Genomic DNA, 27,213 nt, shown 5'->3' with positions numbered 1-27,213 from the left:
GAGGATACGGACAGGGGAGAAAAGGTTGCGAAGTCTTCTCCTCACCATTTGGCAGTCCCTCTTAAGACTCAGCTCCCTTGGAGCTCTTGGCTTTGTCTCTCTTCTAACCCTAATCCAAGGGTTAGATAAGAGTAGTCATAGATTTCACCCTATCCAGTGACCCTAACCTGTGGCCCAGAGGAGAAAGTCATTAGGGGATAGGATCTGTGGAGTCTTCCCCTACCTTATGCAGCTTTTAAACCCTTTTCCAATGGCTTTCAGCTGGAGCTGTTGACTTTGTCTCTCTCCTGACCTTAAACATAAGCCTAGGCACTGTCCAAGAGGAACGAACAAGTGTTCAGGCATGGGGTCTTTGCACAGCCTCTCCCACCATGGGTCCTGCCCCTTGCATCCCCGCTGCACCTGGAGCTATGGGCTTCATGTCTCTCCTAACCCTAACTCTAACCCTAGGCATGGGCTGAGCCTTAGCCCTAGAGATGGCCCAGAAGTAAGACTTTTTGGGAGACAATTCTGTTTCCACTCTTCCAGGGGAGGCAGGTGTTGCTACAAAAATGGGCTATTGGAAAGTATCTACATGTGTCTTAGGCCAGCCTGCAGACTGTGTTGAGAAGGTCAAGCTGCCCTTCCCTGTTTTGTGACTGGTGGATTATAAACACAAGCTAAGACCTCTGGCCTACCCGTTACAGATAAAGTCCTTAGGCAAAAGAACAAACTGTAACAAAAATAAAATGTCTAAGCATGTTCCCAAATTAGAGATGGTTTATGTCAGAATTTCTGCTTTAAAGGATATTTTGATTGTCAGAACTATGCCTTTTTTTCATGAGGTTGAAATGAGCCAATGTCGGTATTTATAATGGTATTATATCATTATAGGGATAATAAAATGCATTCTTTCTAATCAAGCATTTCTACTTTATCAAGTAGTTAAGGTTAGAAATATATGCTTTTGAATCATGAGCAACAGGCAGTTGAGCATTGGTAAAGATCAGTAGCTGGAATTTCTTAGTAAATTGATACAAATAAACCGTGTTAGAGCAATCCATCTAAGTGACTAGGCAGGCATTCAAAAAATTCCTTTTTGGAAAATGGTATCATTCTCTAACGTGAATGTAACTTTCTGTACCCGAAGGAAACTTCTATGAATGGAGATACAGAAATCCTCAAGCCTTCTAAGTAGGACGTATAGCACATGGTACCTCATTATAATTATGCCTATCATGGCATTTTGTTTTTTCTGGGCATACATGTCAAGCAGGTATGTGTGTGATGCCCAATGCAGTCAGTACCTTTGCAGGAGTTACAATTTATAGGAAAATTATTTTGAATCATTGCCGTTAGAAAGAACACTATGCCCACATCTATTTCAACAGAAAAGCTTTTACTGACCCTTTTGGGTGCAGGGCATGCCCAAATGCTAGCATTACAAAGTAATTAATTAAAGTGGGTCAAATCATGAATAAAATATCTAAAATGCCTCCCTGAGTGACTGGGTGTTTATATGTATGCAGATGTAATGGAAGGCAACGCAGAAAAGAACTGAAATTTTGTGACGATGACACTACTATTAATAGTTTCAAACCCAATCCTTTTTGCTCCCATGTTCATAAAAAGCAATCTAAAAGCATTCAGATTTCTAGTCATACTATTGTTAAATGCCAATTTATAACAGTATGAAAGAAGGAAACCCCTCAATCAATGCTCTATAAGTAAATGCCCCTTAAAACAAATGCTCACGTAAACAAAAATTGGATTATATTTGAGTTATAGGTTTTCAAACAAAGTGCTGCAATCAACCAGATGTTCTTGTTGATGGGCTTGCAGCTATTGACTTATGCTCCTTCTCATATCAGTGACTGAAAGCTGATTCATATTCTCCCAGAATATAAATTTTAAAGAAAATAATTCTCCAGCTGAATTTACATAATTGTAGAGATTTGAGTAGTGTCAGATAGCACACTGCAACTAAAGATTTTGCATGTTGTAGTTAAATATAATTTTTTTTTTCCCACTGTATACTGGAAGCTCTAGGAAGTGATGACTGACATGAGGAAAATCATAAAGTCAGAGAGATTACATATATGTGTTGGAATAGCTGCTGGTGGTGATAAGGGGTATAGGGATATATACAGTGATAGAGAGAAGAAATTCCTGATGATGGATTATAATGAATTGATGGTAATGCTGCATGTATCCGCATATTAAAGCGGTGGGGAGTGATAATATGTATAATTGTGATGGTGGGCAGACAGTGATAACAAGATGTGTGAACTGTAGGAGGTGATGGGTATGCATGGTAAAATGAGTAGGTTGTAAGAATGCATGTGTGATGCTGAGTATAGCGGTGCTGTGGGGAGCATATAGCAGCATATGCACTGTGGTGATAGCTATGCAGTGTGGACCTGCTGTTCTTGACAAAAGTAGGTGGTGCTCACAGGCAACAGTTTATGTGAAGAGGCAGGTTGGTGTCCATACAGGTGTGGTATGCTACACATATGAGTGGCTACAGCCAACAGAATAAGCAATTACTGAGTATTTTGTATGTATGTCTGTGCTGAGGGAGTATTGGTGCAGTGAGGGTGTCTGTATTAGTAAGTAACCATGTCTGGTTAATGCAGAATGGGCAGGTGGCGGTGGTATATGCAAATTGATTAAGTGGTTATGTATAAGTATGTAAGGACAGACTGTGTGCATGGAGCAACAACATAGAGGGAGATAAAAGACATATTGCCAGGAGAGCTGTATGTGAAGGTCATACATTAAAAAAACCCCACCAAACAATACACATACAAACAGTATACTTGCCAGGCTATTGAGATGCACGATTAGGACTATCTCCTGGTGTTCATGTGTGCTTGGAACTGGTATGGATTAGGCAAGTAAGGTATCAGTGTCTGTCTGGAGATGACAGTATGAGTAGCTATCGGTGTGTATGACTGTGCTTGTCTAGGATCAGTGTGTATAAAATAGCCTGTTATGGGTCAGTGTGTAGAAGTGCATGGGTGTAGCGTGGGATAAGTCATTTATATAGCAATGGGTATGTATATGTAGAAGTAGTGTATGAACGGAGGTGATGTCAATGGTTTGTGCCACTGTCTAGTGCTGAGGAGGGTTTATAGCCTCACCCTGTGTGGATACAACCCTATCAGGGATATGCTTGTGTTTTAAGTACATTAAAAGAGGGCGTTGTAGCGCTGGTGATGCAGCATGTGATGGTTGAGCTTGAAGTGATCCTGTGAGTGCAAGCAGCACGTGAGGGGCCAGAAGAGTGGACAGATGGTGTGTCTGCATAGCAGCATAGCTAGGATGGTCTTGGCACCATCGTGGTGTAAATAGTGATGGTGAGTTGTAGTGTGCAAACTGGTGCCTGCACTGTTGGATGTGTGAGGGACAGAGGCAGAGAATGTGCTGGGGTATCAGAATGGGACAGGGGAGCATGTTTCAGGACAGAGCACGTGGAGAGGGACAGGGCTGTAAAGTATTGGGTGCTGCTAGTGTGTGATGTCTGGTGGTGGTGGTGGGACAAGACAAGGTGAGGGGCATGTAGCTGCATGGTGGCAGGAGGCATGGGCATTGCTGTTTTCAAGCAGTGCTGTGCACTTAGGGTTGAAGGTTACGTGATTTGTGATCTGTTGTACTCAGTGCCGTGCCTGGTGCCAGCGCCGTGGGGAGGGCAATCTGCACGGTGCGGTAAGAGGAGAGGGTTACAGCAGCTGTGTAGGCATGAGGCACGCCTGCCCAGGTAACATCGCCCACCCGCCCATGACCCAGGCTTTTTTTCTAAAGGAGAAAGGATGGTCCCTTTGCCTGGGGTGCCCCTGGTTCAGACCCAGGTGCCATGGAGGGGAACAGGCAGAATGGAGGGGGAGGAGAGGATGCTGGCTGGGGGGATACCAGTGCGGGGTTGGGGAAACAACACTGGATGGGGAGAGCAGTGTGGGGTCCGGAAGCATTGCGGGGTGGGAGGGCAGAGGGTACAGGGTACAGGCTGCACTCCGGCAGCCCCGGAGCTGCCAGCGCTGCGAGCAGACGGAGGGCGGGATGGAAGGCAGGCGGGGGGGGAGTGGTAGGTTGGGAGGGACACCCACTTACGTCTCCTCCTGCATTTTTTTTTTTTTTTCTCTTTCCCTCCTCCTTTTCGTAGCCGGTGACGCGCCGCTGCCTATTAATCATTCACCAGCCGGAGAGCAGCAATTACTGCCACTCGGAGCGAGCGGAGCCGGCAGCCGCCTTCTTCCCCATGCCAGCGCCCCGGAGGAGCGCCAGGAGCCCTGCCGGGATGCCGAGCCCGGCCAGCGGCAGGCGGCTGCTGCTCTGAGCCGGGGGCGGGGAGGTCCGGGCAGAGGATGCTCCCCAATGGCACCTGCACCAGGCTTCCGGGCGGTGCAGGCAGCGACAGCGGCGGCAGCGACAGCGGTGGCGGTGGAGCCGGCAGCGCCTCGGAAGAGGCGGCGGCGGGGGGCATGGACTCGGGCGGCAGGAACTCCTCTGGCGCCCCGAACAGCACCCTGAGTGAGTCTCAGGGCAGCGCCATCCTCATCTCATTCATCTACTCCGTGGTATGCCTGGTGGGGCTGTGCGGCAACTCCATGGTCATCTACGTGATCCTTCGCTATGCCAAGATGAAGACGGCCACCAACATCTACATCCTCAACCTGGCCATCGCGGACGAGCTGCTGATGCTCAGCGTCCCCTTTCTGGTGACCTCTACCTTGCTGCACCACTGGCCCTTTGGCTCGCTGCTCTGCCGCCTGGTGCTCAGCGTGGATGCCATCAACATGTTCACCAGCATCTACTGCCTGACCGTGCTCAGTGTGGACCGCTACATCGCTGTCGTGCACCCCATCAAGGCAGCTAGGTACCGCCGGCCCACTGTGGCTAAGATGGTCAATCTGGGTGTCTGGGTGCTTTCCATCCTCATCATCCTACCCATCATCATCTTCTCCAACACAGCGGCCAACAGTGATGGAACAGTTGCTTGCAACATGCTCATGCCAGAGCCCACCCAAAGGTGGCTGGTGGTCTTTGTGGTCTACACCTTTCTGATGGGCTTCTTGCTGCCTGTGGTGGCCATCTGCCTCTGCTACATCCTCATCATTGCCAAGATGCGCATGGTGGCCCTGAAGGCTGGCTGGCAGCAACGCAAACGCTCAGAGCGCAAGATCACCCTTATGGTCATGATGGTGGTGATGGTCTTTGTCATCTGCTGGATGCCCTTCTACATAGTGCAGCTGGTCAATGTCTTCGTAGAGCAGGATGATGCCACCATCAGCCAGCTCTCTGTCATCTTGGGCTACGCCAACAGCTGTGCCAACCCCATCCTCTATGGCTTTCTCTCGGACAACTTCAAGCGGTCTTTCCAGCGGCTGCTCTGCCTCAGTTGGATGGACAATGCTGCAGAGGAACCCATCGACTACTATGCCACTGCCCTCAAGAGCAGAGCATACAGCGTGGAGGACTTTCCCCCAGACAACTTGGAGTCAGGGAGCATGTACAGGAACGGCACTTGCACCTCCAGGATTACCACCCTCTGAGGAACCATTCCTGCCCCCCCAACTCCCCTACTGCCCCCCAGCAGGAGGGTGAGCGAGGCCAGGGCTGTGGCATGGGGAGGCCGGGAGGGAGGGGGTTTCAGTCCTGTTCACCAACAGTGGTGTTTGGCACAAGAAGGAGTGAAGAAAACACCATGTCCTTGGTCTGCTGCCCCATTCCCCCCCCCCGTCTGCCTCCCTTGAGAGTGGGTGCGTTTGCTGATGCTTTGACACCCCCTTAGCAAATTGCCACACTCATGGGTTGACCTAGGGTCTGGCAGCCAGGCTCTGCCACCCCTCTCTGAATCTGATGAGTGGCTGTATGGGTCCCGCAGCAACTCTCCCCTCACCTTTTGTACAGGTTGCCCTCCCCCTCAGTTGATGGGACACCCCCCCCCCCCCCAGGCCACTGAGTCGAGCCTGCCTCAGTCAAGCCCCAGCATTCAGGCTCAGACTCCCCCCCCATCCCCAATTGAAAGCAACTCTGCTCAGCATCTGTCGGTACGCATCTCCCCTTCCAAGAGCAGAAATGCTGGGAGAAGTCCCCTTCAACATACACTTTGCCCTCCCTCAGGGAAGGAGCAAGTAGCCTCTCTCTGCTCTCCCCCCAAGAACATAAAAGAAAGAGGGGAGCAAAAAGACCCCAAGAAAAGAAGCAGCATAGTCATAGAGCCGTCTTTTGCTCTGCAGACAGCTCCTACCTCACTGGAGCTCTGGTGCTATGCTCGGGGGACGCAGGGCAGAAATGGTCTTCGGAAAAAAATCTGATCACTGCTGTGCTTCGGAGCCGCACAGCAGGTTGCTGATATGGGGAGATGATAAAGAGTCCCATGACTCACGGGGAGCAGAGCACTGAGCAGGGAAATGTTTGAATGTGTCCATACATACAATAAAGCGTGCTAACAATAAAGTTTAAAGGGAGCGCTAGACTGTGGAGCTATTGTCTTGCGCCTGCTCCATCAGCTGTGAAACAGCGACCAAGGGAGCTGAGACAGTTTTGAATGACCTGGGTGGCTGCAAAGTCACTTTAGCCTACATGGAAAAAAAGAGGGATTCGTTTCAAAATCTCCATCAGGCTCTGAAATGAATACTTGACAAAAAAAGTAGCTGTTTGGTAATAGCTATTACCCTAGCTCCAGTTTCTTCTGTTGCACTAAAAAAAATAAAATGGGTTTCATATGTTGCTAATGTAATATACTGGCCCAGAGCTTCTTAATGTTTCATTTCTGAGAATTGTTGTTTTTAGTGTGTACCAGACGTCTTTTTTGTTTGATTTTTTTATTTGATTCTTGTCACTGTGTTGTGAACGTGTTTCTCTGAAGCAATTTATACTGTGTACTTATGTCTGTGGTGGCTACTTCCAAGGTTGCATTTAAAATGGGTGATGCTCAAGAAGGCTCCTTTTCAGATAAAAAGGCTTTCACTTTTTCTAACTCTTTCATCTACATTGCCTCCCCCACAAAAATTCTCCCTCTTGAATTTTCTCTCTTCCTCTCTTATGACAGAACAATTTTCATATAGATGAAGGAAGCTTTCTTGTTTGATAAATGACAGCTGATTAAACAAGACCTTCTATCCCTGCTCCCTCTTACCCCAGATGTAAGAATCGGACTGTGTTGAAATAAGCAGCTATGTTTTTTTGCTTTCTACCACCTATGTTAACAGTGTCACACAGTGGCAGGTGTCCCAGTAGCTGTGACAAATCACTTCTCTAGCACAATACTGTGGTTGTATTAATTATAACTACTGGCAATCTGAAGCAAGAAATTGGGAAAAATCCTCTAGTAGCAGCATATCCGTAGCATTGTACTGGTAGCTATGGTGCTTAAGTACAGTGTTAAGTGTAAGGTTGACAACTAAGGCATCTAGCATTTACGGTGGTGGACTTACTACAGGTTTTTGTTAAATTATACCCTTTAACTTTTCTCAGCAGCAAAAAGCAAGATACTCCTTTGTACATTTCTTTCACCAAAAATTAGGTACTGTTAAATGAATGTATAAATTTAGTATTTCAAAGTTGTCTGATTCAAAGCCCATCGAAATGAGAGGAAAAAATCCTAATTCATTTCAATGGACTGTGAGTCAGCTCCTTTTAGTTTAAAAATTGCTAATGTGGAAGCTGTTACATCCTTATTAAAATATTTTGTGAAAAGCTTTAACAATTGTACAGTTCTTTTCTTTTACTTTCCAGTGGACATCACTTAAAGAAAACACGCAAATATTAATTTTGGTAATGTTTTACATGCACATATGGGGAAAAAAGGATGAAATCTCTTTATAAGCTTATTTAACTTTTCACAGAAACCAAACATCTGTCAAAACAGTAAAATACCCCCCGATACCATGTGATGCTATTTGTAGAGCTTCACTTAAAATCTCACAATCTCTTCAAAATGGTACAAAGCTCATAATCTTATATGGTCTTTTTCACCCAGGCATCTTGTTATGTATGGTCAGATTAAACAGAGAGTCAGTCTACTTTCTACTGTTGGATTTGTTTAAATCAGACACGCCGAAGCAAAAGTTAAGAAGCAGTGATTCATACCCAATATTCAGCTTTGATGAAAAGCAGAGCCTGGTTTTGTTGCTTTTTTCTTTTAAATCTGTTTGGTTTTTGGGTTTTGTTGGTTTTTTTTTTTTTTTTTTTTTTTTACTTTGCCTTTAAACAAAGCTGTGATGGATGCCTGCACACCGACCAGCAGATGCACTTTAATTTCGGTTCTCCCAGGCAGAGCGCAGCGGGGTGGTGTTCTTACTTGGCAGAGAAGCGGGTGCTGCCGCAGAGGCTGTTGGTGCCTCAGTAGATGTCAGGCTTTCCTTCAGATGGGTGCGCTAATGCGCTCCCAGTCCGCAGGGCCCGTGTGATTACTGGCTTAAAACAGCCTCTGTAGTTTCAGCTGGAAACAAAATCTGTTTATCCTAAACTAACAGTGCTTCCTGCTATTTTTTTTTTCTTTTTTTTCACCCTGAGTTTCGTTTGACTTTGGCAGTGGGAGAGGTAATCAACAGCTGTAAATCACTCTTAATTTGCTTTGGAAGAAAAAGTTAGTTCATTCTGTGCTATTATTCTAAATAGTAGAACATAACTACTAGGGGGAAAAAAAAAAAAAAAACCCAAACAGTTGTCCTTGTAAAATAATGTGTACCAGAAAACAAACAGACCTCTTTTTAATGTTTTCCAAAATGCAAATAAGAGTCTTCAGATTTCATAGGAAAACGATTTGAACTAATGCTTAATCCACTGGAAAAACAAAAAAGAATACAGTGATGTATTTCTTGGCAACATTTTGCCTCTTGATACAGCTATAACATAATTCATCTACAAATGGGTAAACTACCACTTATAACCAGTAGTATGTGGCTTTTTTTTTTTAGTGCATTTTCCCCATGAGTTTAATATTTTAAAAATACTGCATACACTTTGTCATGGAAATTGGCCCCATGCCACCGAAATCCACCCGACTTCCGTTGTTCTTTGTTTAGCCCAAGACCTATACACGACAGCGTGATAGCTCTGAACAGCATCTGGTCAGTGGACTGGACTATTTCCCGTGGTACGCACAAAGACAGAATGGTCTTCACCTGGCACATCCATCAGGTACCTCTGCAGCATTTTCCCACTCCGAGGAGGGTACGCAGGAAATTACTCTCCTTTCTTACCAGCCTTCCCAGCGCAGAAACAAAGATGACACATCTCATAATCCTGGGGCCGACTGCTATGTGCAGTTAGTGGGCTTGAACCAGACTGGTTGCAGAGGCACTTTATATCTGGGCTGTGGGTGAAAAAGGTGATGGCCACGTGTCGATCCTCTGCCTCTTGAGAGGGTCCCTGCAGCAGAGAACATCACGCGGTGTATGGTTTCTTTGCATTTGACACTTAAAGAACCCACCTGATTTCTTCACGGAGAAGGAGAATCAGATTTCTGAATGTGACGTAAGCATTTCTGAAATGCCAGATTTCCAATGAATCAGAATAAAATAAAAGGGTTTCTGGTTGTTTCTGAAAAACTAGAAGCCTGCATTTCAAATCTATGTGGCACACTCTATTAACATTGTGACCATATACTGTCTTTTAACCAGTTTCCAGAATCCTCATCTTAAATATTAAACTAAATCTCACTAAAATAAGATGACCCACTGCTGAATAAGTCATGTAAGATTTGACTTTTCTTTGCCATGTTTCCAGAACAGCTGTATAAATTAGTGTCTTAAAATCCTGGAGGGGGGGGGCGGGGAACAACAAGAAAAATACTTTTTTAAAAAGCCAGAAAAAATTAGCCAAGAAATAAATATCAATCCAATGTTCTAGACTCTGAGATTTCAGCACCTAGAAACCTTGCCTGACTCCAGGGCTCTACAGACAAGAATGTGAATTATTAATCTCTAGAGGAGAATAAAATATTTCTACTGCATTGTGTATTCAGCACTTCCATCCTCTTCAAGACAGAGCCTTACTGGACTGTTAACCGCAGGCTAAGCCACAGGAAGACAGGGTAATTTACTAGATTTGTCTTTGAGAATAATGCTTTTAGATATTACATTTTGTAAGAGAAATAGCCAAGCAGAACAGGTGAACCAGAGAGCATTTCAAAGTACGTCACTAATCGGCTACAAACCAACCACAGTTTTGACAAGAAAGATGCTTTTCAATAAAAACTAACTATGCCCACCCCCTTCCAACCCTGTTTCCCCAAAAGCCTAAAATCTGCATTTGGCAGAATAGTAAGCTACTTTAAGTGTAACCTACCTGAGATATATAGGTTTTCACCTTCTCTGGATGGAATACATTATATGCTTATCATGTCTATGATGGGTAGAGCCACCTTGACAGCAATATAAACGTACACAAGATCTGTTCTACTCTTCCTTTTCCCCAATAATGTCTTTTATATACAGGTTCTTATGGTCTGTAACATGAATTAGGGTTGCTCTGTGGGTTCTTGAGCTTCCTAACTAGAAAGGCTCAGATAAAAGTGCCCAAATGCATAGCATACGGGAGTTGTAGGACAGATAAGAATTACCAGATTTATGACTTGCGACCTGCCGATCACTGTGATGACCACAGTAATCGGATTGTAGTCACTCCGCGTACATTGCTGGTGACACTGCTGTTTTTAGTGTACGTGTGGGTCCTGCCAATCATAAAACTGAAAGACAATCCAGAGGGAAGCGGTGAGCTTCTGCAAGGGTGCTGAAACACACTGCGCTTCACAATGCTGAAGAACGCTGAGTAATGGTGCCGGTGCCGACAGACTGACAAAAGCAAAGGGCCACAAGTTCCACTGATTCATGCAAGACTTGCTGGTTCTCAAATTTACAATGGCAAGTTCATATGATTGCTGGTCAGCTGGAATAATTCAAAATGTGGCAAAGCTGTATAAAGCAAGTATGGATGAGTGTACACACACACCACGTGCACGCGCATATACATGCTTCCTTTTTACAAAATACATAAACAGCCTATTTGGTCCGTTATCCAACATGTAAAGGGATGAAGTAGAACATGTATTGGTTGTAAAGGACTTTGTGATTAGTAAAATTCAGATTCCAGTTGCTGGACAGTTAGGTATCATGGGTTTACTATTCAGGCAATGGTAAGTCTTTTGCTTTTGTGCTTCTCTGATGTGTAGGGGAAATTGGAGCACTAATTCTGCTACGGAGGTGAGCCCATGGCTGAGGAGGTTGGAGCTGGTAGGAGATGGAAATCTTGGAGAAAAAAACGTGACTAGTGTTTGATTTGGAACTGGAGTGGCTGTATTTGGAGATATCCCTTTGATGTTCAGAACATTCGGAGAGAGCTGCAATTGCCCAGCACTTCAGAACCAACTACACCCTTCCCTAGCTAGGATAAGATAAAGATCTCCATCTGAGGTCTGAACCAGGAAACTAATGGTGGCTATGATTACAGTCTTTTCACTATTTAATTAGGTTAAATAGGTTAGAATACATTGTAAATGTATACAAGAAGTGCATTATCTATCAGAGTACCAGCTAAAGGTTGGGGATCTTGTTGTTGTCTGGTTTCTATTAAAAACAGACATAGATAGATCTTGCCTCCTTATCCAGTCAACGAGAGACAAGTCACAGATAAAAGAAAAATTTGAAAAGCACGGGATTATTGAGCAGAAAATCAATACCAGTATAAGTGAGTTTATTTTCCTAACATTGCAGCAGAAATATTTTGTATATCATTTGGTCACAGAAAGAGAAAAGACACTTTTAGAAGCTAAACTGACTGTACAATATTGTAAAGAATATTTTTTTAAAGGAGTTTCATTATATCTTCATGAAAACTAGAACAACTTCGATATTGAAACATGCTTATTATCTTATGCCTTGTATTTTCTATACCATTTTGCATTCTTTCTATGAACTGGAGTGTCTTCATAAGAAAAGTTGCTTATTTACCCACTGAAGACTCTTGGCTACTATCAGTAACTGATTTCAGTGATGTTTTGAACAGCTACATCAGCTAAAGATCCAGTCTATGGTTCATGCCTTAGATTTATACAAATTGCACAAATCAGTCACAGGACTGACTGAAAGAAAATTCAATGAAATGAAAGATAAGAAATACAGAGAGTGCATTATTTTGATGGCACGGTATATACTTTGTTTTAATTTATACGCCAGTAGCTGTTAATGGACCACATAATGAGTCCAGAAGAAATTGAATCTCAACTGCTACTCTGTTGTTGTTCCTGTTATGTATGGTGGAAAAGAAGGTGGAAGGGTTTCGGGGCTTTATGGGGTGTCATAGAAGACCAGGCAAAACATTCAAGATATACTCACATCAGGGCAAAAGACTGGATGTTTGGGGAGAATGGATAGGAAAGAAGGCAAAACTGGTGGATATCTAACACTGAACAGACTGAGAAAGGAATCTGAAATGAAGAAAAAACAAGGATGGAATGCCCAGGAGAGGCCATTTTGTTAAGAAAAGAGGGGAAAAAAAAAAAGAAACTAGTCCAGTACAGGCATTAAAAGCAGGATTTGGCCCTTTCCCATAATTAAGTTAGTTTGTTTAGGGTACAGCAACTACATAAACTTCCAACTCAGCAAAAAAGATAATTTCTGCTTGTTATGTCAGCTGCTATTTTCAAAGTTGCCTGTTCGTTCTGAAGTTTAGAAAGTATCTAGGTATTTTTCCTAAGAACCAAGTGATAATTTAAGTACTTTACGGAATTACAGGAAAACAATGCAGAAAACTGATAGATAATAGTTTTTCTAACTATTTTAGTTAGAATCTAACTAAAGTTAAAGTTTAGAAAAACTAAGTTTTTCTAAAATGTTACTTTATTTTGGACTTTTCAGATGCTCTGAATGTCATGGATTAATTTCTCTCCTTTTATCATTAAAACAGACAAACTGTTATAAAATTTTTGCTCAACACAAAGAACAACTCCATATCAACAAGACAGAAATGCAATACAGCAGCATTTTCTCTGCTCTTTCACTGTCATAAAGTAAGATTTACAGAATTTCTTACTTTAAAAGCATCTTCAGTGCTCTGACTGGGAAAATTATTTCCCATAAGAGAACTATATACTCTTAAGAATGAAAGGTAGTGTTCATGTATTCCTCTCCACAGATCTGGAAACTCCAAACTTAGTTTAGCATGAAGGCATAGAGCTATATTCCCAAGATGGCTTATCTGATCTACAGAGGACTGCAGGTTTCAGTGTACTCATTCAAGAACCTTTCATTAGAGCTAATATTTAATAGAAAATAAACAAGAGAATAAACTCCCTAAACATGGAAGAAAATCTCCTGATACATTCATATTCGTGGAAAAATATCTGTCAGTCATATTTGCACTGAAATAGATTCTGGAGTCTGCAGAAGGACTTCTCCTGACCAGACAGAATTTTGCTCAAAAAAATCTATTCCCATAATCTCAAATTTTACTAGGAAAGCATATTCCCTGTAAATGTATACCAATATATGCATACTTTCATTTCTAACACAAAATAAGAATATGCATTTAAACCTAAGTTCTTGTCTTTTACTGCAGCAAAATTTACATGACAAGCCAGTAGGATGTTCTGTTGAGAGATCTGAACTGGATTTATGGAATTGCAATGGACGTTAACAGTATTAGTGTGGTCAATTTATTGGGAAGTAATGAAAACTTCCTCATTAGTATCTGTCTGATGTATAGGTAAGTAAAAGAGGACTTGTAAAAGTTTTGGATATCTAATAATATAGTGTCACTAAGTATAGGGGAAAACAGACTGTAATGCACATTGTATATTAATAGGTTGATGCTCATGTATCATAATCTTCACATCCCTTTAAGCTTCAGGATCTAGAAAACAATGAAAACCAACTTGGTTTCTCTTGGAAAGACTAATGCATGTGTTCTTATGGTTAGTTATTCTCCTAGGATATCAGAAATGCTTCATCATCTCAGCAGTTACACAAAATTGAAAGAGAATCAGTTCACTTTAAGTGCCACCACTAACACTGCAGAGTTGGAAGGGTTATTGCCATGAAAGCTAGGAGGCTTGTATTCTGAGAAAAAGCTGCATGCACTATATACACACAAACCATTACTTGCTTGGAGAGGGAAGAATTTAAATAGAAATGTATTGGGTTGCAGCTCTTCACCAGCTGCTCCAGCGTGGGTCCCTTCCACGGGGTGCAGACCTTCAGGAGCAAACTGCTCCAGCGTGGGTCCCCCATGGGGTCACAAGTCCTGCCAGCAAACCTGCTCCAGTGTGGGCTCCTCTCTCCATGGGGCCACAGGTCCTGCCAGGAGCTTGCTCCAGCACGAACGTCCCACGGGGTCACAGCCTCCTCCAGGTGTCTCCACCTGCTCCGGCATGGGGTCTTCCACAGGCTGCAGGTGGAATCTCTACACCCCCTCATCCTTCCTCCATGGGCTGCAGGGGGACAGCCTGCTTCACCATGGTCTTCACCAGGGGCTGCAGGGGAATCTCTGCTCTGGCACCTGGAGCACCTCCTCCCCCTCCTTCTTCACTGACCTTGTCTGCAGGGCTGTTTCTCTCACATCTTCTCACTCCTCTCTGGCTACAATTTGCTCCCCAGGTTCCCCCCCCTTCTTAACTCTGTTACCCCAGAGGCACTACCACCATCACTGATGAGCTCGGCCTTGGCCAGCGGTGGGCCCATCTTGGAGCTGGCTGATGTTGGCTCTGTCAGACATGGGGGAAGCTTCTTCTAGCAATGTCTCTCAGAAGCCACCCCTGTAGCCCCCCCCACCCACCCAACTATCAAAACCTTACCATGCAAACCCAATACAACAAACAACAAAACATTTTTTTTGTGGACTGCTATCATGACAGACTGACTAAATTTCCAGATATCTTTAATAATTTATTCTTGGCACAACTAGTAAGATGACCCACAACAGAAGAAACAGATCCTGATTTTGTCCTAAGAGATGGACATTATTTGGCTGAACGCTGACCACAACATACCTAAAATGAGCAACTTTGAGTAAAAAAAGCTAAAAACATTCACTATGCTAATATTTAATTTCAAAGCAGGGAGCTGTCACATCCCACCTGTGGGGAGAGGGGAGTGACTCCAATTCACAGATCCCCTCGGTGTGGACTAAGGTGAGATAACACTCAAGGTCCGTACATAAACATGAACTTTAATATGAATACAGAGAACAAATATTCTGTTAATGTTGGCACTCTCACAGTTACATCTACCTAAGTGGTGTGGTTTTATGGCAAATCAAGGTAGACCTTGCACTAATTGGCAGCTTTGAGGAAAAGGAGAGAAAGAGAGAGAGAAAGTCTCACCTGTCCTAGATCCAGTGTCACATCTTCTGACAGGGGTAGTTGGCATAGAGTGGGTCCCCCTGCAGATTTGCATGTGCTCCTATGTATTGGCCCAAGTTCTAGGAGGGGTTGAAACACCAGTACTTCTCCACACTTTTTTAGGGCAAATCAAGAGAAGTGGCACCAGGTCCCTCCCCATGACTTCCCTTTTGTCTTTCTCTTGGGGCATTGTCCAGGCTCACAGTACTGTCACCTGGGGCTCATCACTTACAGGAGCTGCATATAAATTAAGGGGGATGCTAAGAAGAAGTTAAAAGGAACAGCTAAAAAGCTTGCAGCTGGCATTGGGGCTACTTAATGATATTAGGAGATACATCAAACACATGTTACCTATCAAAAGAAGGCATTAGAAGACCACTTTCCCCTCAAAAAAATCTAAAAAGTTAAACAGTACAGAATAGAAAAGGACATAATTTTAAGTTGAAATCAAGTAGGAATAAAGAAAACAGAAGGAAGGATGAACTTTAGCAAATAAATAATAAAATTTTAAAGCAGCCAAAAAAAAAAAAAAAAAAAGGCGGAATATCTGCTTAAAGACAGAGCAACTACCAATGCAAAATGCAGAGCAGGAAACCAGTGTACTTACTGATGATGAATGGTGATTGTATTTACCAGTGTTTCTGGAAGAAAGAGCCATGGGGGAAAAGCTGTGAAATCTTATTGCTTCTGTTCATAATGGATTATTCTTTGGGGTCTGGTTTTTGGTTGGGTTTGTTTGTTGTTTGTGGGGGTTTTTTTTTTGGAAGAGGAGCAATGAATAAGTCTGTGGAAGTTCATCAGAATGAAGAGTTTACAGAAGTTCTGGAGTAAATCAGTGAGTGGACAGTACAAAACTATTAGCAGAGGTGTGTGCTCCTCTAAGAATTCAGAAGGAATTTCCTAATGAAAGAGCTGTACTATTGACTGTGGTGAAACCTGCTGGAAACCACAGGGCTCTGTCCTGGGACTTGTCCTGCTCAAATTTCTCATAAATGATCTGGAAAAAACCTGAGGGATAATTCTTTGAAAACATGATTCTATGAACATCAGCACAGTTCTATGCAGTGGTCAAAACAAACAAACGGTTATGTTAGGAATGACAGGTGGCAGGAGGGAAAGGACATAATAAATGTGGGACCATCCCCATGTCCCTGCCTCCCCCACCTCCGCAGCTGCCTTCAGGCACCTCACCGACAGCCAAGCAGTGCTTCAAGTCTGCAATACGGAAAGGGAAAAAGGCTTCCTTGCAAACAGATGACTCCCCATTCACATTCACTTTCCAGTCTCCCAATCCCAGAGCTCTACAAGTCCAGAGGAGAAAGGCAAGGCCGCATATCGGGGGAAGAAGGAAAAGCATGAAGTTTAACCTATATCGAAGCCCTGGGAGAGTTGTTACTGCTGCTGCCACCTTCAGTGTTCGCCTTCCAAGTCAGTTATATATCATTAGCGAAATGTATGAATCACTGCTCTACAGCCTTGATAAATATCCACATCCTGAAGAAATAGAAAATATTATTTCTAGAAGGAATTAAGTTGCATGTACCAGTGATTAAACTCCATGCAAGAAATGATGAAAGATAATGAGGGTTGAAAAATGAAAAAAAAAAAATTAAGTGATAGGAAATTACACTTCCTGGGGGAAGCACAGAATCCATTCATTTTTTAGTCTTCTTTAAGCTATATACTACACTTAAAACAGGAGGAAAGTTCTTTGAACTATTTGAATTTTGCCCATGTCCACTTTTAGATTTCACTTTAATCCCATAACACAATCAAGCCCTCAGCAGTATAAATAATTATTAAAAATTTGGGGAAAATTAAAATTTTTTTTCTGATTATTTGATGAATGCAAGCCACTAAAAATTCATCACATGTTCATGAATAAAATGTACGGCTGACAAATGATGTCAAACTATCTTTGGAGGAATTACGGAAATCTAAAAATTAGATTTAATTGGCAACAGGGGAGACTTTTTGGACCACTGTGATAGATGAGATGTTTGGACATTCCTACTCTTTGCAGAAATAACCATTTTTAAATGTGGACTCACAGATTCTTGCACCCACCATTTTAATTACCATGACATTATTACATCCAGTCCTCAAGTCAAGAGCCAAGATCTACAACACTACGCATTACCCAAGGGAATGTAGAGTTTTAAAAAGCCCATCTAATATAAATCCCTAGAATTGAAAGTACTAAATTATTTTAAATCCTCCATACAAATGTATGCATTGTAAAACTCACAAAGTTTATATGTGATTTATATGGCTTTAATATGGGATGAAATAATGTGTTTCCTGAACTGGAAAAGCAGTTGTAATATAATGTGCTTATATAACATGTTTAGGCAAAGGACATGTACGTCACATGAAGGAAAAGGTCAAGATTTGTCTCCATCTCTGCTACGTTTTAGAAAAATATTTACATTTGATTGTGTGTTTTACATATAGTGTTACATAAAAGAAGTTGCATCCAATTTCATAACCAGACACTTTTATTATATCAGTCCTTGTTGTGATTATCTGTTATGACCTTACTTAATCTCCTCCTATGGATGTAAACAGCAAAGCCTGCACTGAATCTGCCTTGCAGACCACTGAATCATAGTTATGACGTGAGCCAACGTTGCAAGTCAGTTATCTGTTGATTTCCTATTTAAGAAAGACACAATTTAAATTGAGAGTGGAAAGCAAAAATGATTTATCCTTTCTCCCAAACCATCCACTTCTTGGTCTGAATCATTACAGGAAGAGAAATTCATGCATTTCAAACCTGCTTAGGTTCCAATTGAATCCAAATGGTATTGGCTTTGTATTCCACTGACTGCAAAAAGAAGGTAAAGAAACCCAGACAGACAAAACAAGAATCTCTAACGTGTAAAAACAATAGAAGCTATGGTAAAATGATGGCCATTTAGCCATGCCTTGAACAGACACAAGGCACTGTGAGCTTGCACAGCTGCAGACTTAGGTTAGCTGATTTTTCTGATTTAATTTTAGATGTGTGTTTAACAGGCACTTAAATATGAGTAACCTCCCTCGGCTTTCTTTACAGTCAATGTAGAGAAATGGCACTTTCAGGATGCAATTCATTGGTCCTGTTTTCAGCATCTAGTCTAAAATAAGAGAAAGTGCAAGTACATACTTGTCTCCATAGGCTATAAGGGAGTCTAGGTGAGTAGACGTGTCTAGATGAGCTGTTAGAGATGTCTGCACCTGGTGAGACAGATCCCATCCTTAGATGCAGAACAGTCTGGTTTCAGCTGAGTCAAATTATAAATCAGGGAAAATATAACAGAATCCTTGTGTAGTCCTCTAGACAAACGTCTATTGCTTCATCCTGAGTCTTAAGTGTGAGAAAAAGAACTTTGAAATCAAAATGTGATTTCACAGGAAGCCAAGGCAAAGAACAAAATGAGAATAGTAAGATGAGACAGGTGAATGGCTTCCAAGGGCATGAACTTGCACATTTTAACTGAATAGTCTAAGTCAAATCCTGAGAGATGCCAAAAGAGGTAGTTAGTTACAGGCACTTAACTCAGCTGTGTGCTTGGTAAGACTCCTGAAGCAGAGAATGAGTGTTTCTAAAGTTTAGGAAAACATACCTGGACACTTGTACAGTCCCATTAAGAGTTCAGCCATCTGATATGGGGAAAAGAGGAAAACATAGAAATAATAACTTAGGCAGGCTCTTGTTCATCTTAGTTGCCATTTGCTTACACAGCCCGTTGTAGAAGAATGGAGCTCCACATACACTGCTCCCTAAAACAAATTACTTACAGTGACAGTAATGGCAGTGGTATTAAGACAAAAGGCATTAATGGCTAAGTCATTTTCCAAATCTGTGCACATCTGAATGTAGAATCAAGCCTCCTACTGAAGCTGAAAAATGCCTGTCTTCTGAAATACAAATGTCAGATAAACAGATTAGAAAAGTATGCAGATTATGAGACAGTTTTGTAATGAGTAGCATTCTCACCTAGCCGGATTTCATTCATGTCATGATACAACGTAATTTATGGCTATAGACAGCCTGATGGCTCACAAATGTCTGCGATCCTCTTCACAAAAGCAAAAAGACTGTTTCCCAGCTAGCAACAGAAAAAAACCCATGCTATGCCATACTTTATCCTTAGCAGATGTTTACACCAGATTAATCTTCAAGTCTTTGCTTGCAAGAAAAATAGGTAGTAATACACATTACTGTTTGCAACGGAGTTTTCCAAACTTAATAGGAAAGTGTCAGAATGAAAGCAGTAGTCAGAAGGTCAGCTCTAAAGAGAGGAAAAGAAAGGAAAAAAACATATTTAAAAAAGACATTTCAGAGCTCAAAGTTCTTTTAAGGGAAGAAAATACTTCCCTACCCTTTAGTCGTGTCTTACTGCACTCACAGAACCTTGAATCAATATTTAGCATTACCACTTTAATTGAAAACCAACACCATCATAATAAGAAGTGGGCATCAGCACTCTGAACTGCAAAGAAAGCAAGTTCTGCAGCGAGGACAAAATGCTGCTTTATTCCCAAGGGAAATTGCAGAGGAAGTATTTACCTCCTTTAGAAAGGGGCACAAAGGGTGAATCCTTCTTTCCTTACTCTCAAGGGACTTCATTAAAAACAATATATCTGACTAAAAAGAACGGGATTTGCATGATGTATTTGGACCCGCTTTAACACCTCTCACAGCACGAAGTTTGTCAGCACCTCGTCTGATTGTAAGGGAGCCACATATTGCAGCAAAAAACAAGTTTTGTACCGACACACCTTAGAAGAAAAACTAACTGAAAAATTTGTTGCTCTGCTACAATAAAAATGAATATTGTATGAAGCAACTAACAGAGCAGTGATTTAGGTTTTAAATCATCCTTTATTCTTTTCATCAGCTGAAGTATAAAACTGACTCCCCATTAACCTCCCACTTCCTCAGCAATTTAATGACCTTCTAAGTATAGAAATGCTCTTCATTTCTAAGAATGTCAGTCTGAAAGAGTAGGGGTCACAGTTTCCTCCAAAATTATGGCAGTTCACCTCTCCAAACGTCCCAGCAATTAGAAAGAAAACAAGAGCCTCCAAGTACCACTCGGACAAGGAATGACTTTTAAATTACAAGTCGCTCAAAGTGGTCCCCTTCACACTTGCTCCAAGTAAGGCACCCGAAGAACTGGTTTTGGGAAGGTAAAAACCTACAACTTCTGCAGCTGCAGATAAGCAATCTTCTGTCGGCCACGCTGCTGTATTTATATTTTACATATGCCAACACCTAAATAACTGTTTTACAGACCGACAAAAACTCTTGACTGTCCAAAGGCTTCAAACCCCTGAAAAGGGGGGGGGGGGGGGGGGGTATCTGCATGCCCCCACGTCTGACAATCTGCACGTCCTGCTCAGCCACGTCCCACGGCTCCCCTTCCTCTGCTCCCCGCAGCTGCCAGGCTGGGGGCAAGAGAGCCGGGGGGAACCGAGCGCTGCCCCGGAGAGGTGGGGGGGAGCTGCCGCTCGGGGCAGCCCCGAGGGACGGGGCTACGGCCGCCCCGGGGCTAGTCGCCGCCCGCTGCTCCGCTCGGCTCCGCGGAGCCCGCCTCCGCCTTGCTACCGGCCTCCGGCGGCTCCTTGTCCCCGCGGTCCTCGGATTTCTTGTTGAAACAGAGCTTGAAGACACCCAGGACGGTCATGACCAGGATGATCAGCATCACCACCGCCACCGTCACCAGGATGAAAACGTAGTTGGAGGAGGCCGGCGGATCAGCCGTCTTCTCCCCGCCGGCGGCGGCGGTGGTGGCGGGCGGCCCCACGGAGCTGCCGGCAGCCGGCGGCTCCGCGGGACCGCCCGCGGCGGTGGGAGCCGACCCCGTGGCCGTGTAAGACGTGCCGGCCCGCCCGCCCAGGGTGCGGGCACAGGCGAAGTCGCCGGCGGCATCCCGGCACCCGACGGCTTCGGCGCACCGCCCGCTGCCGGGGCTCCGGTAGCCGAAGGGGCAGGGGCAGAGGGGCTCCGCCGCTCCCTGCCAGGCGAAGCCGCCCCGCTTGGGCTGGCAGGTGAGCCGCAGCTCCCCGCCGGGGCACGCCAAGGTGAGGACAGTGCCCGGCGGGCTGAAGCCGGGGCCGGCGCTGCGCTCCTCGAAGGGGAGGCGGTAGTCGAGGTCGAGGGCGCCCGCGGGGCTGAGGTCGGGGCAGACGCCCTCGTACTGGTACTTGCAGATGTAGCCCTGGCTCTCCCGCTGGCAGGGCCGCTCCTTCCAGCCCCAGCTGGGGCCGCCGCCGGGGGCGGTCGCCGCCGCCAGGTGCAGCCCAGCGCAGCGGGCGGCGAGACAGGACCGCACGGGCTCCTTCGCCCACCGGCCGAGCGCCGCCGGCACCTCCCGCGGGGCCACCCCGCCGCCGGCACCCTCCCAGGAGAAGCCGCGGAGCGGCTGCCCCGCGTCGGTGCAGGCGGAGGCGTTCCTCTTCAGCCCGACCCAGAAGAGCGAGGGTGTGGGACCCGCCGCCACCTCAGCCAGCAGCCCCAGCAGCAGGCGCAGCTCCGGCTCGCCGCTGACCCAGGCCAGGCTGCCCTGCCGGCGTTCGCAGGCGCTGCGGCCCTCGGCGTAGGAGCCGTTGGCGAGGTGGGCGCTGAAGCAGGCGCCGGCGGCGTCGCAGCGCACGGAGGCCCGCGGCGGCGGGGGCCGGCCCAGGGCGCAGGCCGCGGCCAGCAGCAGGCACCAGGGCCCGGCCCGCCTCATCCTGCCGGCGAGGGGCGCAGGCTGCCCCAGCGGCTGCGGCGGCACTCAGCCCCGGCTCCGGCTGGCCCCGGCTGCCCGCCCCGTCCTACCCCAGCGCCGTCCCCGCGCCCAGGGCCCTCCCCCGGGCCTGCCGGAGGAAACGTGTCGGGAGCCGGGGTTGATCTCGGCATCCTCCGTTTGTTGGCGGGCGGGTGACAAGCAGCTCCCAGCGCAGCCAGGAAGCCTCTGCCCTGCCCGGCGGGCGGTTGTCCAGCGTCGGGGGAGATCGAGGGTGGGCAGTCCCGGTGCGTGCCCCGCTGTCGGACGGGCAGGAAGGTGGCGAGGCCCAGAGCCGCCCCGGGGTCATGGGCCCCGTTTCAGGTCTGTGTGCGGGAGATGGCGGGGCCTCTCCTGCCAGGCTGTTGCACAGCACTTCCAGGAGAAAAGCAGTCCAGCTTCAGTGACTTCTTCCTTGAAAGATGGAGGTTTGCTGGTTAGGTGAAGCTGTGCAGCCCATCCCCTAGCTCACAATACATGAAACAGTTTAACGTGCACAAAAACTTCCTCAGCTCACTGTTTTCAAGCAAGTCGGCCTAAATGCGTCATACATTAGGTGTCTGTGATGATTTCCAGCAGGTTGTTCATAAATGATTTTAACTGATCCACTACATCTGTTCCTCAGTAGGCAGTCTACAGGTCGCCTCATTTTCATATTCTTTACTGTGATGTCTGCGGTTACCTCACGTGTACCTTCAGATACAGCACGCATCTGAGTCTTTTCCCCAGGAGTGTTATATGGCACAAACCCACATGCATGCATGTGCATTTCATTTTCCAGCTTTCACTTTGGAAGAACCCCTGTCAATATCTTTAGTTCTGTGAGCGTGATATAATACAAATTCTTAGTGTTTGAACACTGAGAAAAAAAATGGAGAAAAAAGCGGAAAATAAATAATATTTAGAATTTTAAAAAATTAAGGTCCATCAGTCATTGCAGTCTGCAGAGGCGTGAGTTCTACAGTCTTGGGCTGAGGCTCCAGGTGGACTTGGTCCTGCACCAAGTACCCTCACTGCTCCAGTACGCAATAGGCTCTGCATCTGTTCAGCCCTTTCTTAAGAATTTAATTTCTCTTCAGAGGGGATAAATGTGGATGACAAGTCCCATTCAGCTAGCCTGCGACTGACCTGCACAGATCTCATTGACTCCAGGCCTACATTGAGATATAACTCATTTTCTCTGGGCACCTCAAAGAAGCATTAGAAAGATGGGTGTACAGACACATTGTGTGATGAAGCTCTGAAGCACAGCCTAGTTTCATAATGGATTCTAAATATTGAGTAAATTTTATAAGTTTTCCAGCAGGAGACTGTCTTGATGGACAAAGCGTTTTAGAGACTGTTTCCTAGGGAAGCTCAGCGGCTTCATATATCCAATATTTTGGATAGCTTTGGCATTCTTATTTCCTAGCCGAGCACAGAGGTCACAATAAAGCAAAAAATAAGATGCTAGAAAGAGTAAATTCTGTTTTCCCTTATTGTCCAGTTTGGTGAATTATTAATAATTAACCTTTTTTTTCCCCAAAAAAAATAAAGTAGACTTTCAAGCATTGTTTATGGCTTTTCAAGTATGCCAGTACTTAAAAGGTGGCTACAGAGAGGATGGAGGTTCTCTCTTCACAAGGAGTCACATGGAGAAGACAATGGGCAATGGGTACAAGCTGCACCAGGAGAGGATTTATCTTGAAATAAGACATTTTTTATTCTAAGAACAATCATTCGCTGGAACAACCTCCCTAAGGACATGGTAGAGTCGCCATCACCGGAGGTTTTCAAGATGCGATGGGACAGAGTGCTAGATAATCTCATCCAGGCTCCCTTGCCCACAAAAGGTTGGACCAGTTGATCTTTTGAGGTCCCTTCCAACCTGGGCTGTTATATGATCCTATGATTCTATGATAAGTAGAATGATTTAAATATTTATTTCAAATCTATATAAAAATGCAAGAATTAGGTATCAGCCTCTCCCCAAAATATGCATCTATTCATCTTTGCTTTGGGCAAACCTCTTGTTAAATGCTTGCACAGCCCCACTGGATATCACATATACAGAAATTCTGTTTATCACAATTGTAGGCAACATTTTGAAATACACAAAATAGAAGAGGTTGATTAGGGGTAAGCTGAATTCACACATTTATAACTGGTTTTAGGCAGATCTTTACATTCAGTTGGTGTTTTGTTTCTCTTGTTTTCAGCAAAAATGGAACTACATCAATATTGCCTATATTCTTACAATTTTTATGTTTCAAGAGCTACTAAACTGCTTTAGTAAAAATAATTATGTTGAATTTGCTACATGCAACTGGGAGTGTAAATCTGGGTGCCAGTAGACTTCACTTTATGGAAAATAGGTTTCATACCAAAACAAGAACCTATTGGTTTAAGTCTAGATCAAATTAGAATTTTGGTTAATCAAGGTGCAGAGATGGCAGCCACTGAAGTCAAAATCCACAGTGGTGTAGCAGCTATGTTTTCAGAGCTCTGCTGCCTACTGGAATTGTTACTCCCGTGTTCACGCCTCTCCATGGATGGAGGCACCAAACCACGTGCCTGTGCGGGTGAGCATGGGGAGATCCCCACCAGCTCCGAGCTGGAAAGACACGGTTCAGTTTGCATCGGGAAGCTGTGTCATCTACTCTTCAGATCTCTGGTTCTTCACTGGATCTAGCCTTAAATGTACCTAAACTAAATGAACCATTCCTTTAGTCCTTCAATGTTTCTTGATGTGTACAAAAGCTACGCTTCGACAAATACCTGTCAGCTTAGTGTCTTGAGCCATTTTTACCCAAATGTGGTTGTTAGGTTTGGGATAGAAGAGAGGTTACTAGAGCTTTACCACTGCTGTTTTGCTGAGGAATGCTGACAAGGCTTTGCCTAATGTGCCCCTGCAATTCTACAGCTTCAGTTTGTTTTCTCTTTCAAAATTGAGTTCATTTATTATAGCTGAATAGAAACTAGCTTTTATAAATCAAAGGAATGATATAGAAGCCCCCAAATATCCATTTTATGCTTCAAACCTAAGGCTCTGTCCCTGGGGAGGAGAATGCAGCTCAGTCCATGAAAACATTTGCTCCTTTGCTTCTGTTCTCGCCTGTCAGCAAGGGCATGATTCGAGCCGTCTGGGGTGGCCTCTCCGCCAGGTAATTGACGGGTAGTACCAGCTCATTTCACACAGGCCATGACTTTAATTTCCTAGGCTGTATTTGAACCAGCAATTTAGAAACAACAGGTTAGCCACCAGTGCCCCAGGCATTCCCGTCTCGCCTATGAACATGTACCACACAGACAGATGAAAATGCTGCGTGCCAGAGCCACAGGCTTTCGCCAGCAGGAAATAGAGACAGTAGTTGTATGGCTACTTTATCTGCCCGTATACCTGCTCTTCTCTACGGCTGCTCCCGAGAGTCCTGCAAAATATTGAAAAAATAACAGGTCTTCTAGATCTCCAGAAAGCAGCTCTTGCTCTGGTTTTGAGTGTTTTTCTTGTTCTTACTTTTAAGTAAATAATAAAGCACTCTTTTATCGTGTCTTCACGGGGCTTTTCCTGAAGACATCCTTTCTTGAATGACAGGATTAGCTACTCACACACAAATGCTGGTACCAGTCAGTGTGTGAAACAACTAAACTACATATAAAGATGACTTTATTACATGAATGAGAATGTTATATGACTGACTGATGTGTAAGTCCTAATGTAGCTGTTTTGCTCAGTAGTAAAAGCCTTACTTGTTTAGCTGTAGTCATTCCTTAGTCTTCTGCCTGTAAGATCTGAGCCTTTGAAAAAACAATGGCTTGCTTTAATTGTAATTTTGCTAAGAGGCATTAGTTTTTTTTGTTTCATTATGTAACTGTATCTGTCTTATAATAATATGTACATTTTGACTAAGGAGTAATGAGAGAAGGCCTTATTAATAAAACTACTTTCTTTTCTAGGGTGGATTCTTTTTTGCATTTTTATAAGGTAAATTAAAACTGTTCTTTTTGTGACTAACCAGGAAATACATCAGCCATATGCAAGCACATACTTTGCAGCTGCTAGGGCTTAAGGGGGTGTATTTTCATTAGAAGTAGCCTTGTAGAGAGATACGGTATCCTGTTCTTACTAAGATCTGTATTGTGCTTCGCAGAGGTAGATGGATGGCACAATAAAAGAGATCTGCCTGGCTGCTAAGGGGACAAGTGAAATGATCGCATAGCACTGTGATGCGTAGGGCACAAGTAAGGTCACTAATCTGGCTGGTGACACTTCTCATCCCCAAAGGGGGTACAGGAAGATGTCTGGAAATGGATCTGTCTACCCATTGTGCCATAAACCTGGAAACAGTGTCTAACGGCAGAAGCAGCTACAGCGTCTCTTTTCTGCTGGCGTAAAGGAAGGCTGCTTATGGTGCACCTCCCTTTATCACCTGTCCTGAACAGGTAAAGAAACCTGCTGCGGTCTGTGGCATGATACAGATTTCTTTGGGGTTGGAAACTTTGGAGAAGGAGCGAGAAAGGCAGGAGAAGATCAGTATTCTGGCAGCACTGCCCGTTGGCGTGGCTCCAGCCTTTTAGCTTGCTGCAACCTTGCCGAGTCTGCGCTGGTTGGCAGTGGAGAGGCTGCGTTGTCCCTGTGAGCTCGCTCCTTCCCCCTCATCCCAACCGATATCTCTACTGGATCCACACATCCTTCTGCTGAATTTATCGTGAGTAAAGTCAAAACATATTCCCCATCTTTCAGTGCCCTGCTAAGAGACAGACAGTAATTTAAATAACCCAAAGGAAACAGGTATTTTGGAAAAGTGAGAATCACTGTTGTTTGACGGCACGCCTCAAAAATTACGAGTTAAATCCTCCTTTCCTCTCTCAGTGCTTCATGAACTTGGTATCTGTATTTAAGAAGTGGTTTATCAAATAAAAGGCAGCCCTACATTTAACATGTAAGTTGTGTTTAAGCATTTTCTTACTAAAGGATTATATTCTTCTTGAAGAAAATATGTAAGTTAAAAATCAGACCCTCCTGAAGTCCATGAGAACTGTCTCATTTCAACAGCACACCAAGATTGCTCATGAATTCAGTCAAACAACTTGCAACAGGGAGTAAAAATGCCAGGTGGAATCTGGCATGCTTTTGTTACTTTTCCAGGGAAC

The 27,213-nt window shown here is 44.4% G+C and overlaps 2 protein-coding genes across 2 annotated transcripts; one reads left to right on the top strand and one right to left on the bottom strand.

Moving 5' to 3' along the window:
• The first annotated feature begins 4,141 nt into the window (after positions 1-4,141).
• Positions 4,142-7,684, top strand: SSTR1 (somatostatin receptor 1). The gene has a single exon (XM_010307032.2). The coding sequence runs from the start codon at positions 4,344-4,346 to the stop codon at positions 5,529-5,531; it is 1,188 nt and encodes a 395-aa protein (XP_010305334.2). The 5' UTR covers positions 4,142-4,343; the 3' UTR covers positions 5,532-7,684.
• Positions 7,685-20,172: 12,488 nt separating this feature from the next.
• Positions 20,173-22,296, bottom strand: CLEC14A (C-type lectin domain containing 14A). The gene is given in 2 exon segments (XM_075753949.1): positions 20,173-22,071; positions 22,074-22,296. Coding segments are annotated over 2 exon segments (1,350 nt in total). The 5' UTR covers positions 22,215-22,296; the 3' UTR covers positions 20,173-20,862.
• Between the last annotated feature and the right edge of the window lie 4,917 nt (positions 22,297-27,213).

Source organism: Balearica regulorum, chromosome 5 (genome assembly GCF_011004875.1).
Source record: "Balearica regulorum gibbericeps isolate bBalReg1 chromosome 5, bBalReg1.pri, whole genome shotgun sequence".
Taxonomy (NCBI): domain Eukaryota; kingdom Metazoa; phylum Chordata; class Aves; order Gruiformes; family Gruidae; genus Balearica; species Balearica regulorum.
Note: the sequence above shows the minus strand (reverse complement) of the source record. Positions and strands in the feature narration are given on the sequence as shown.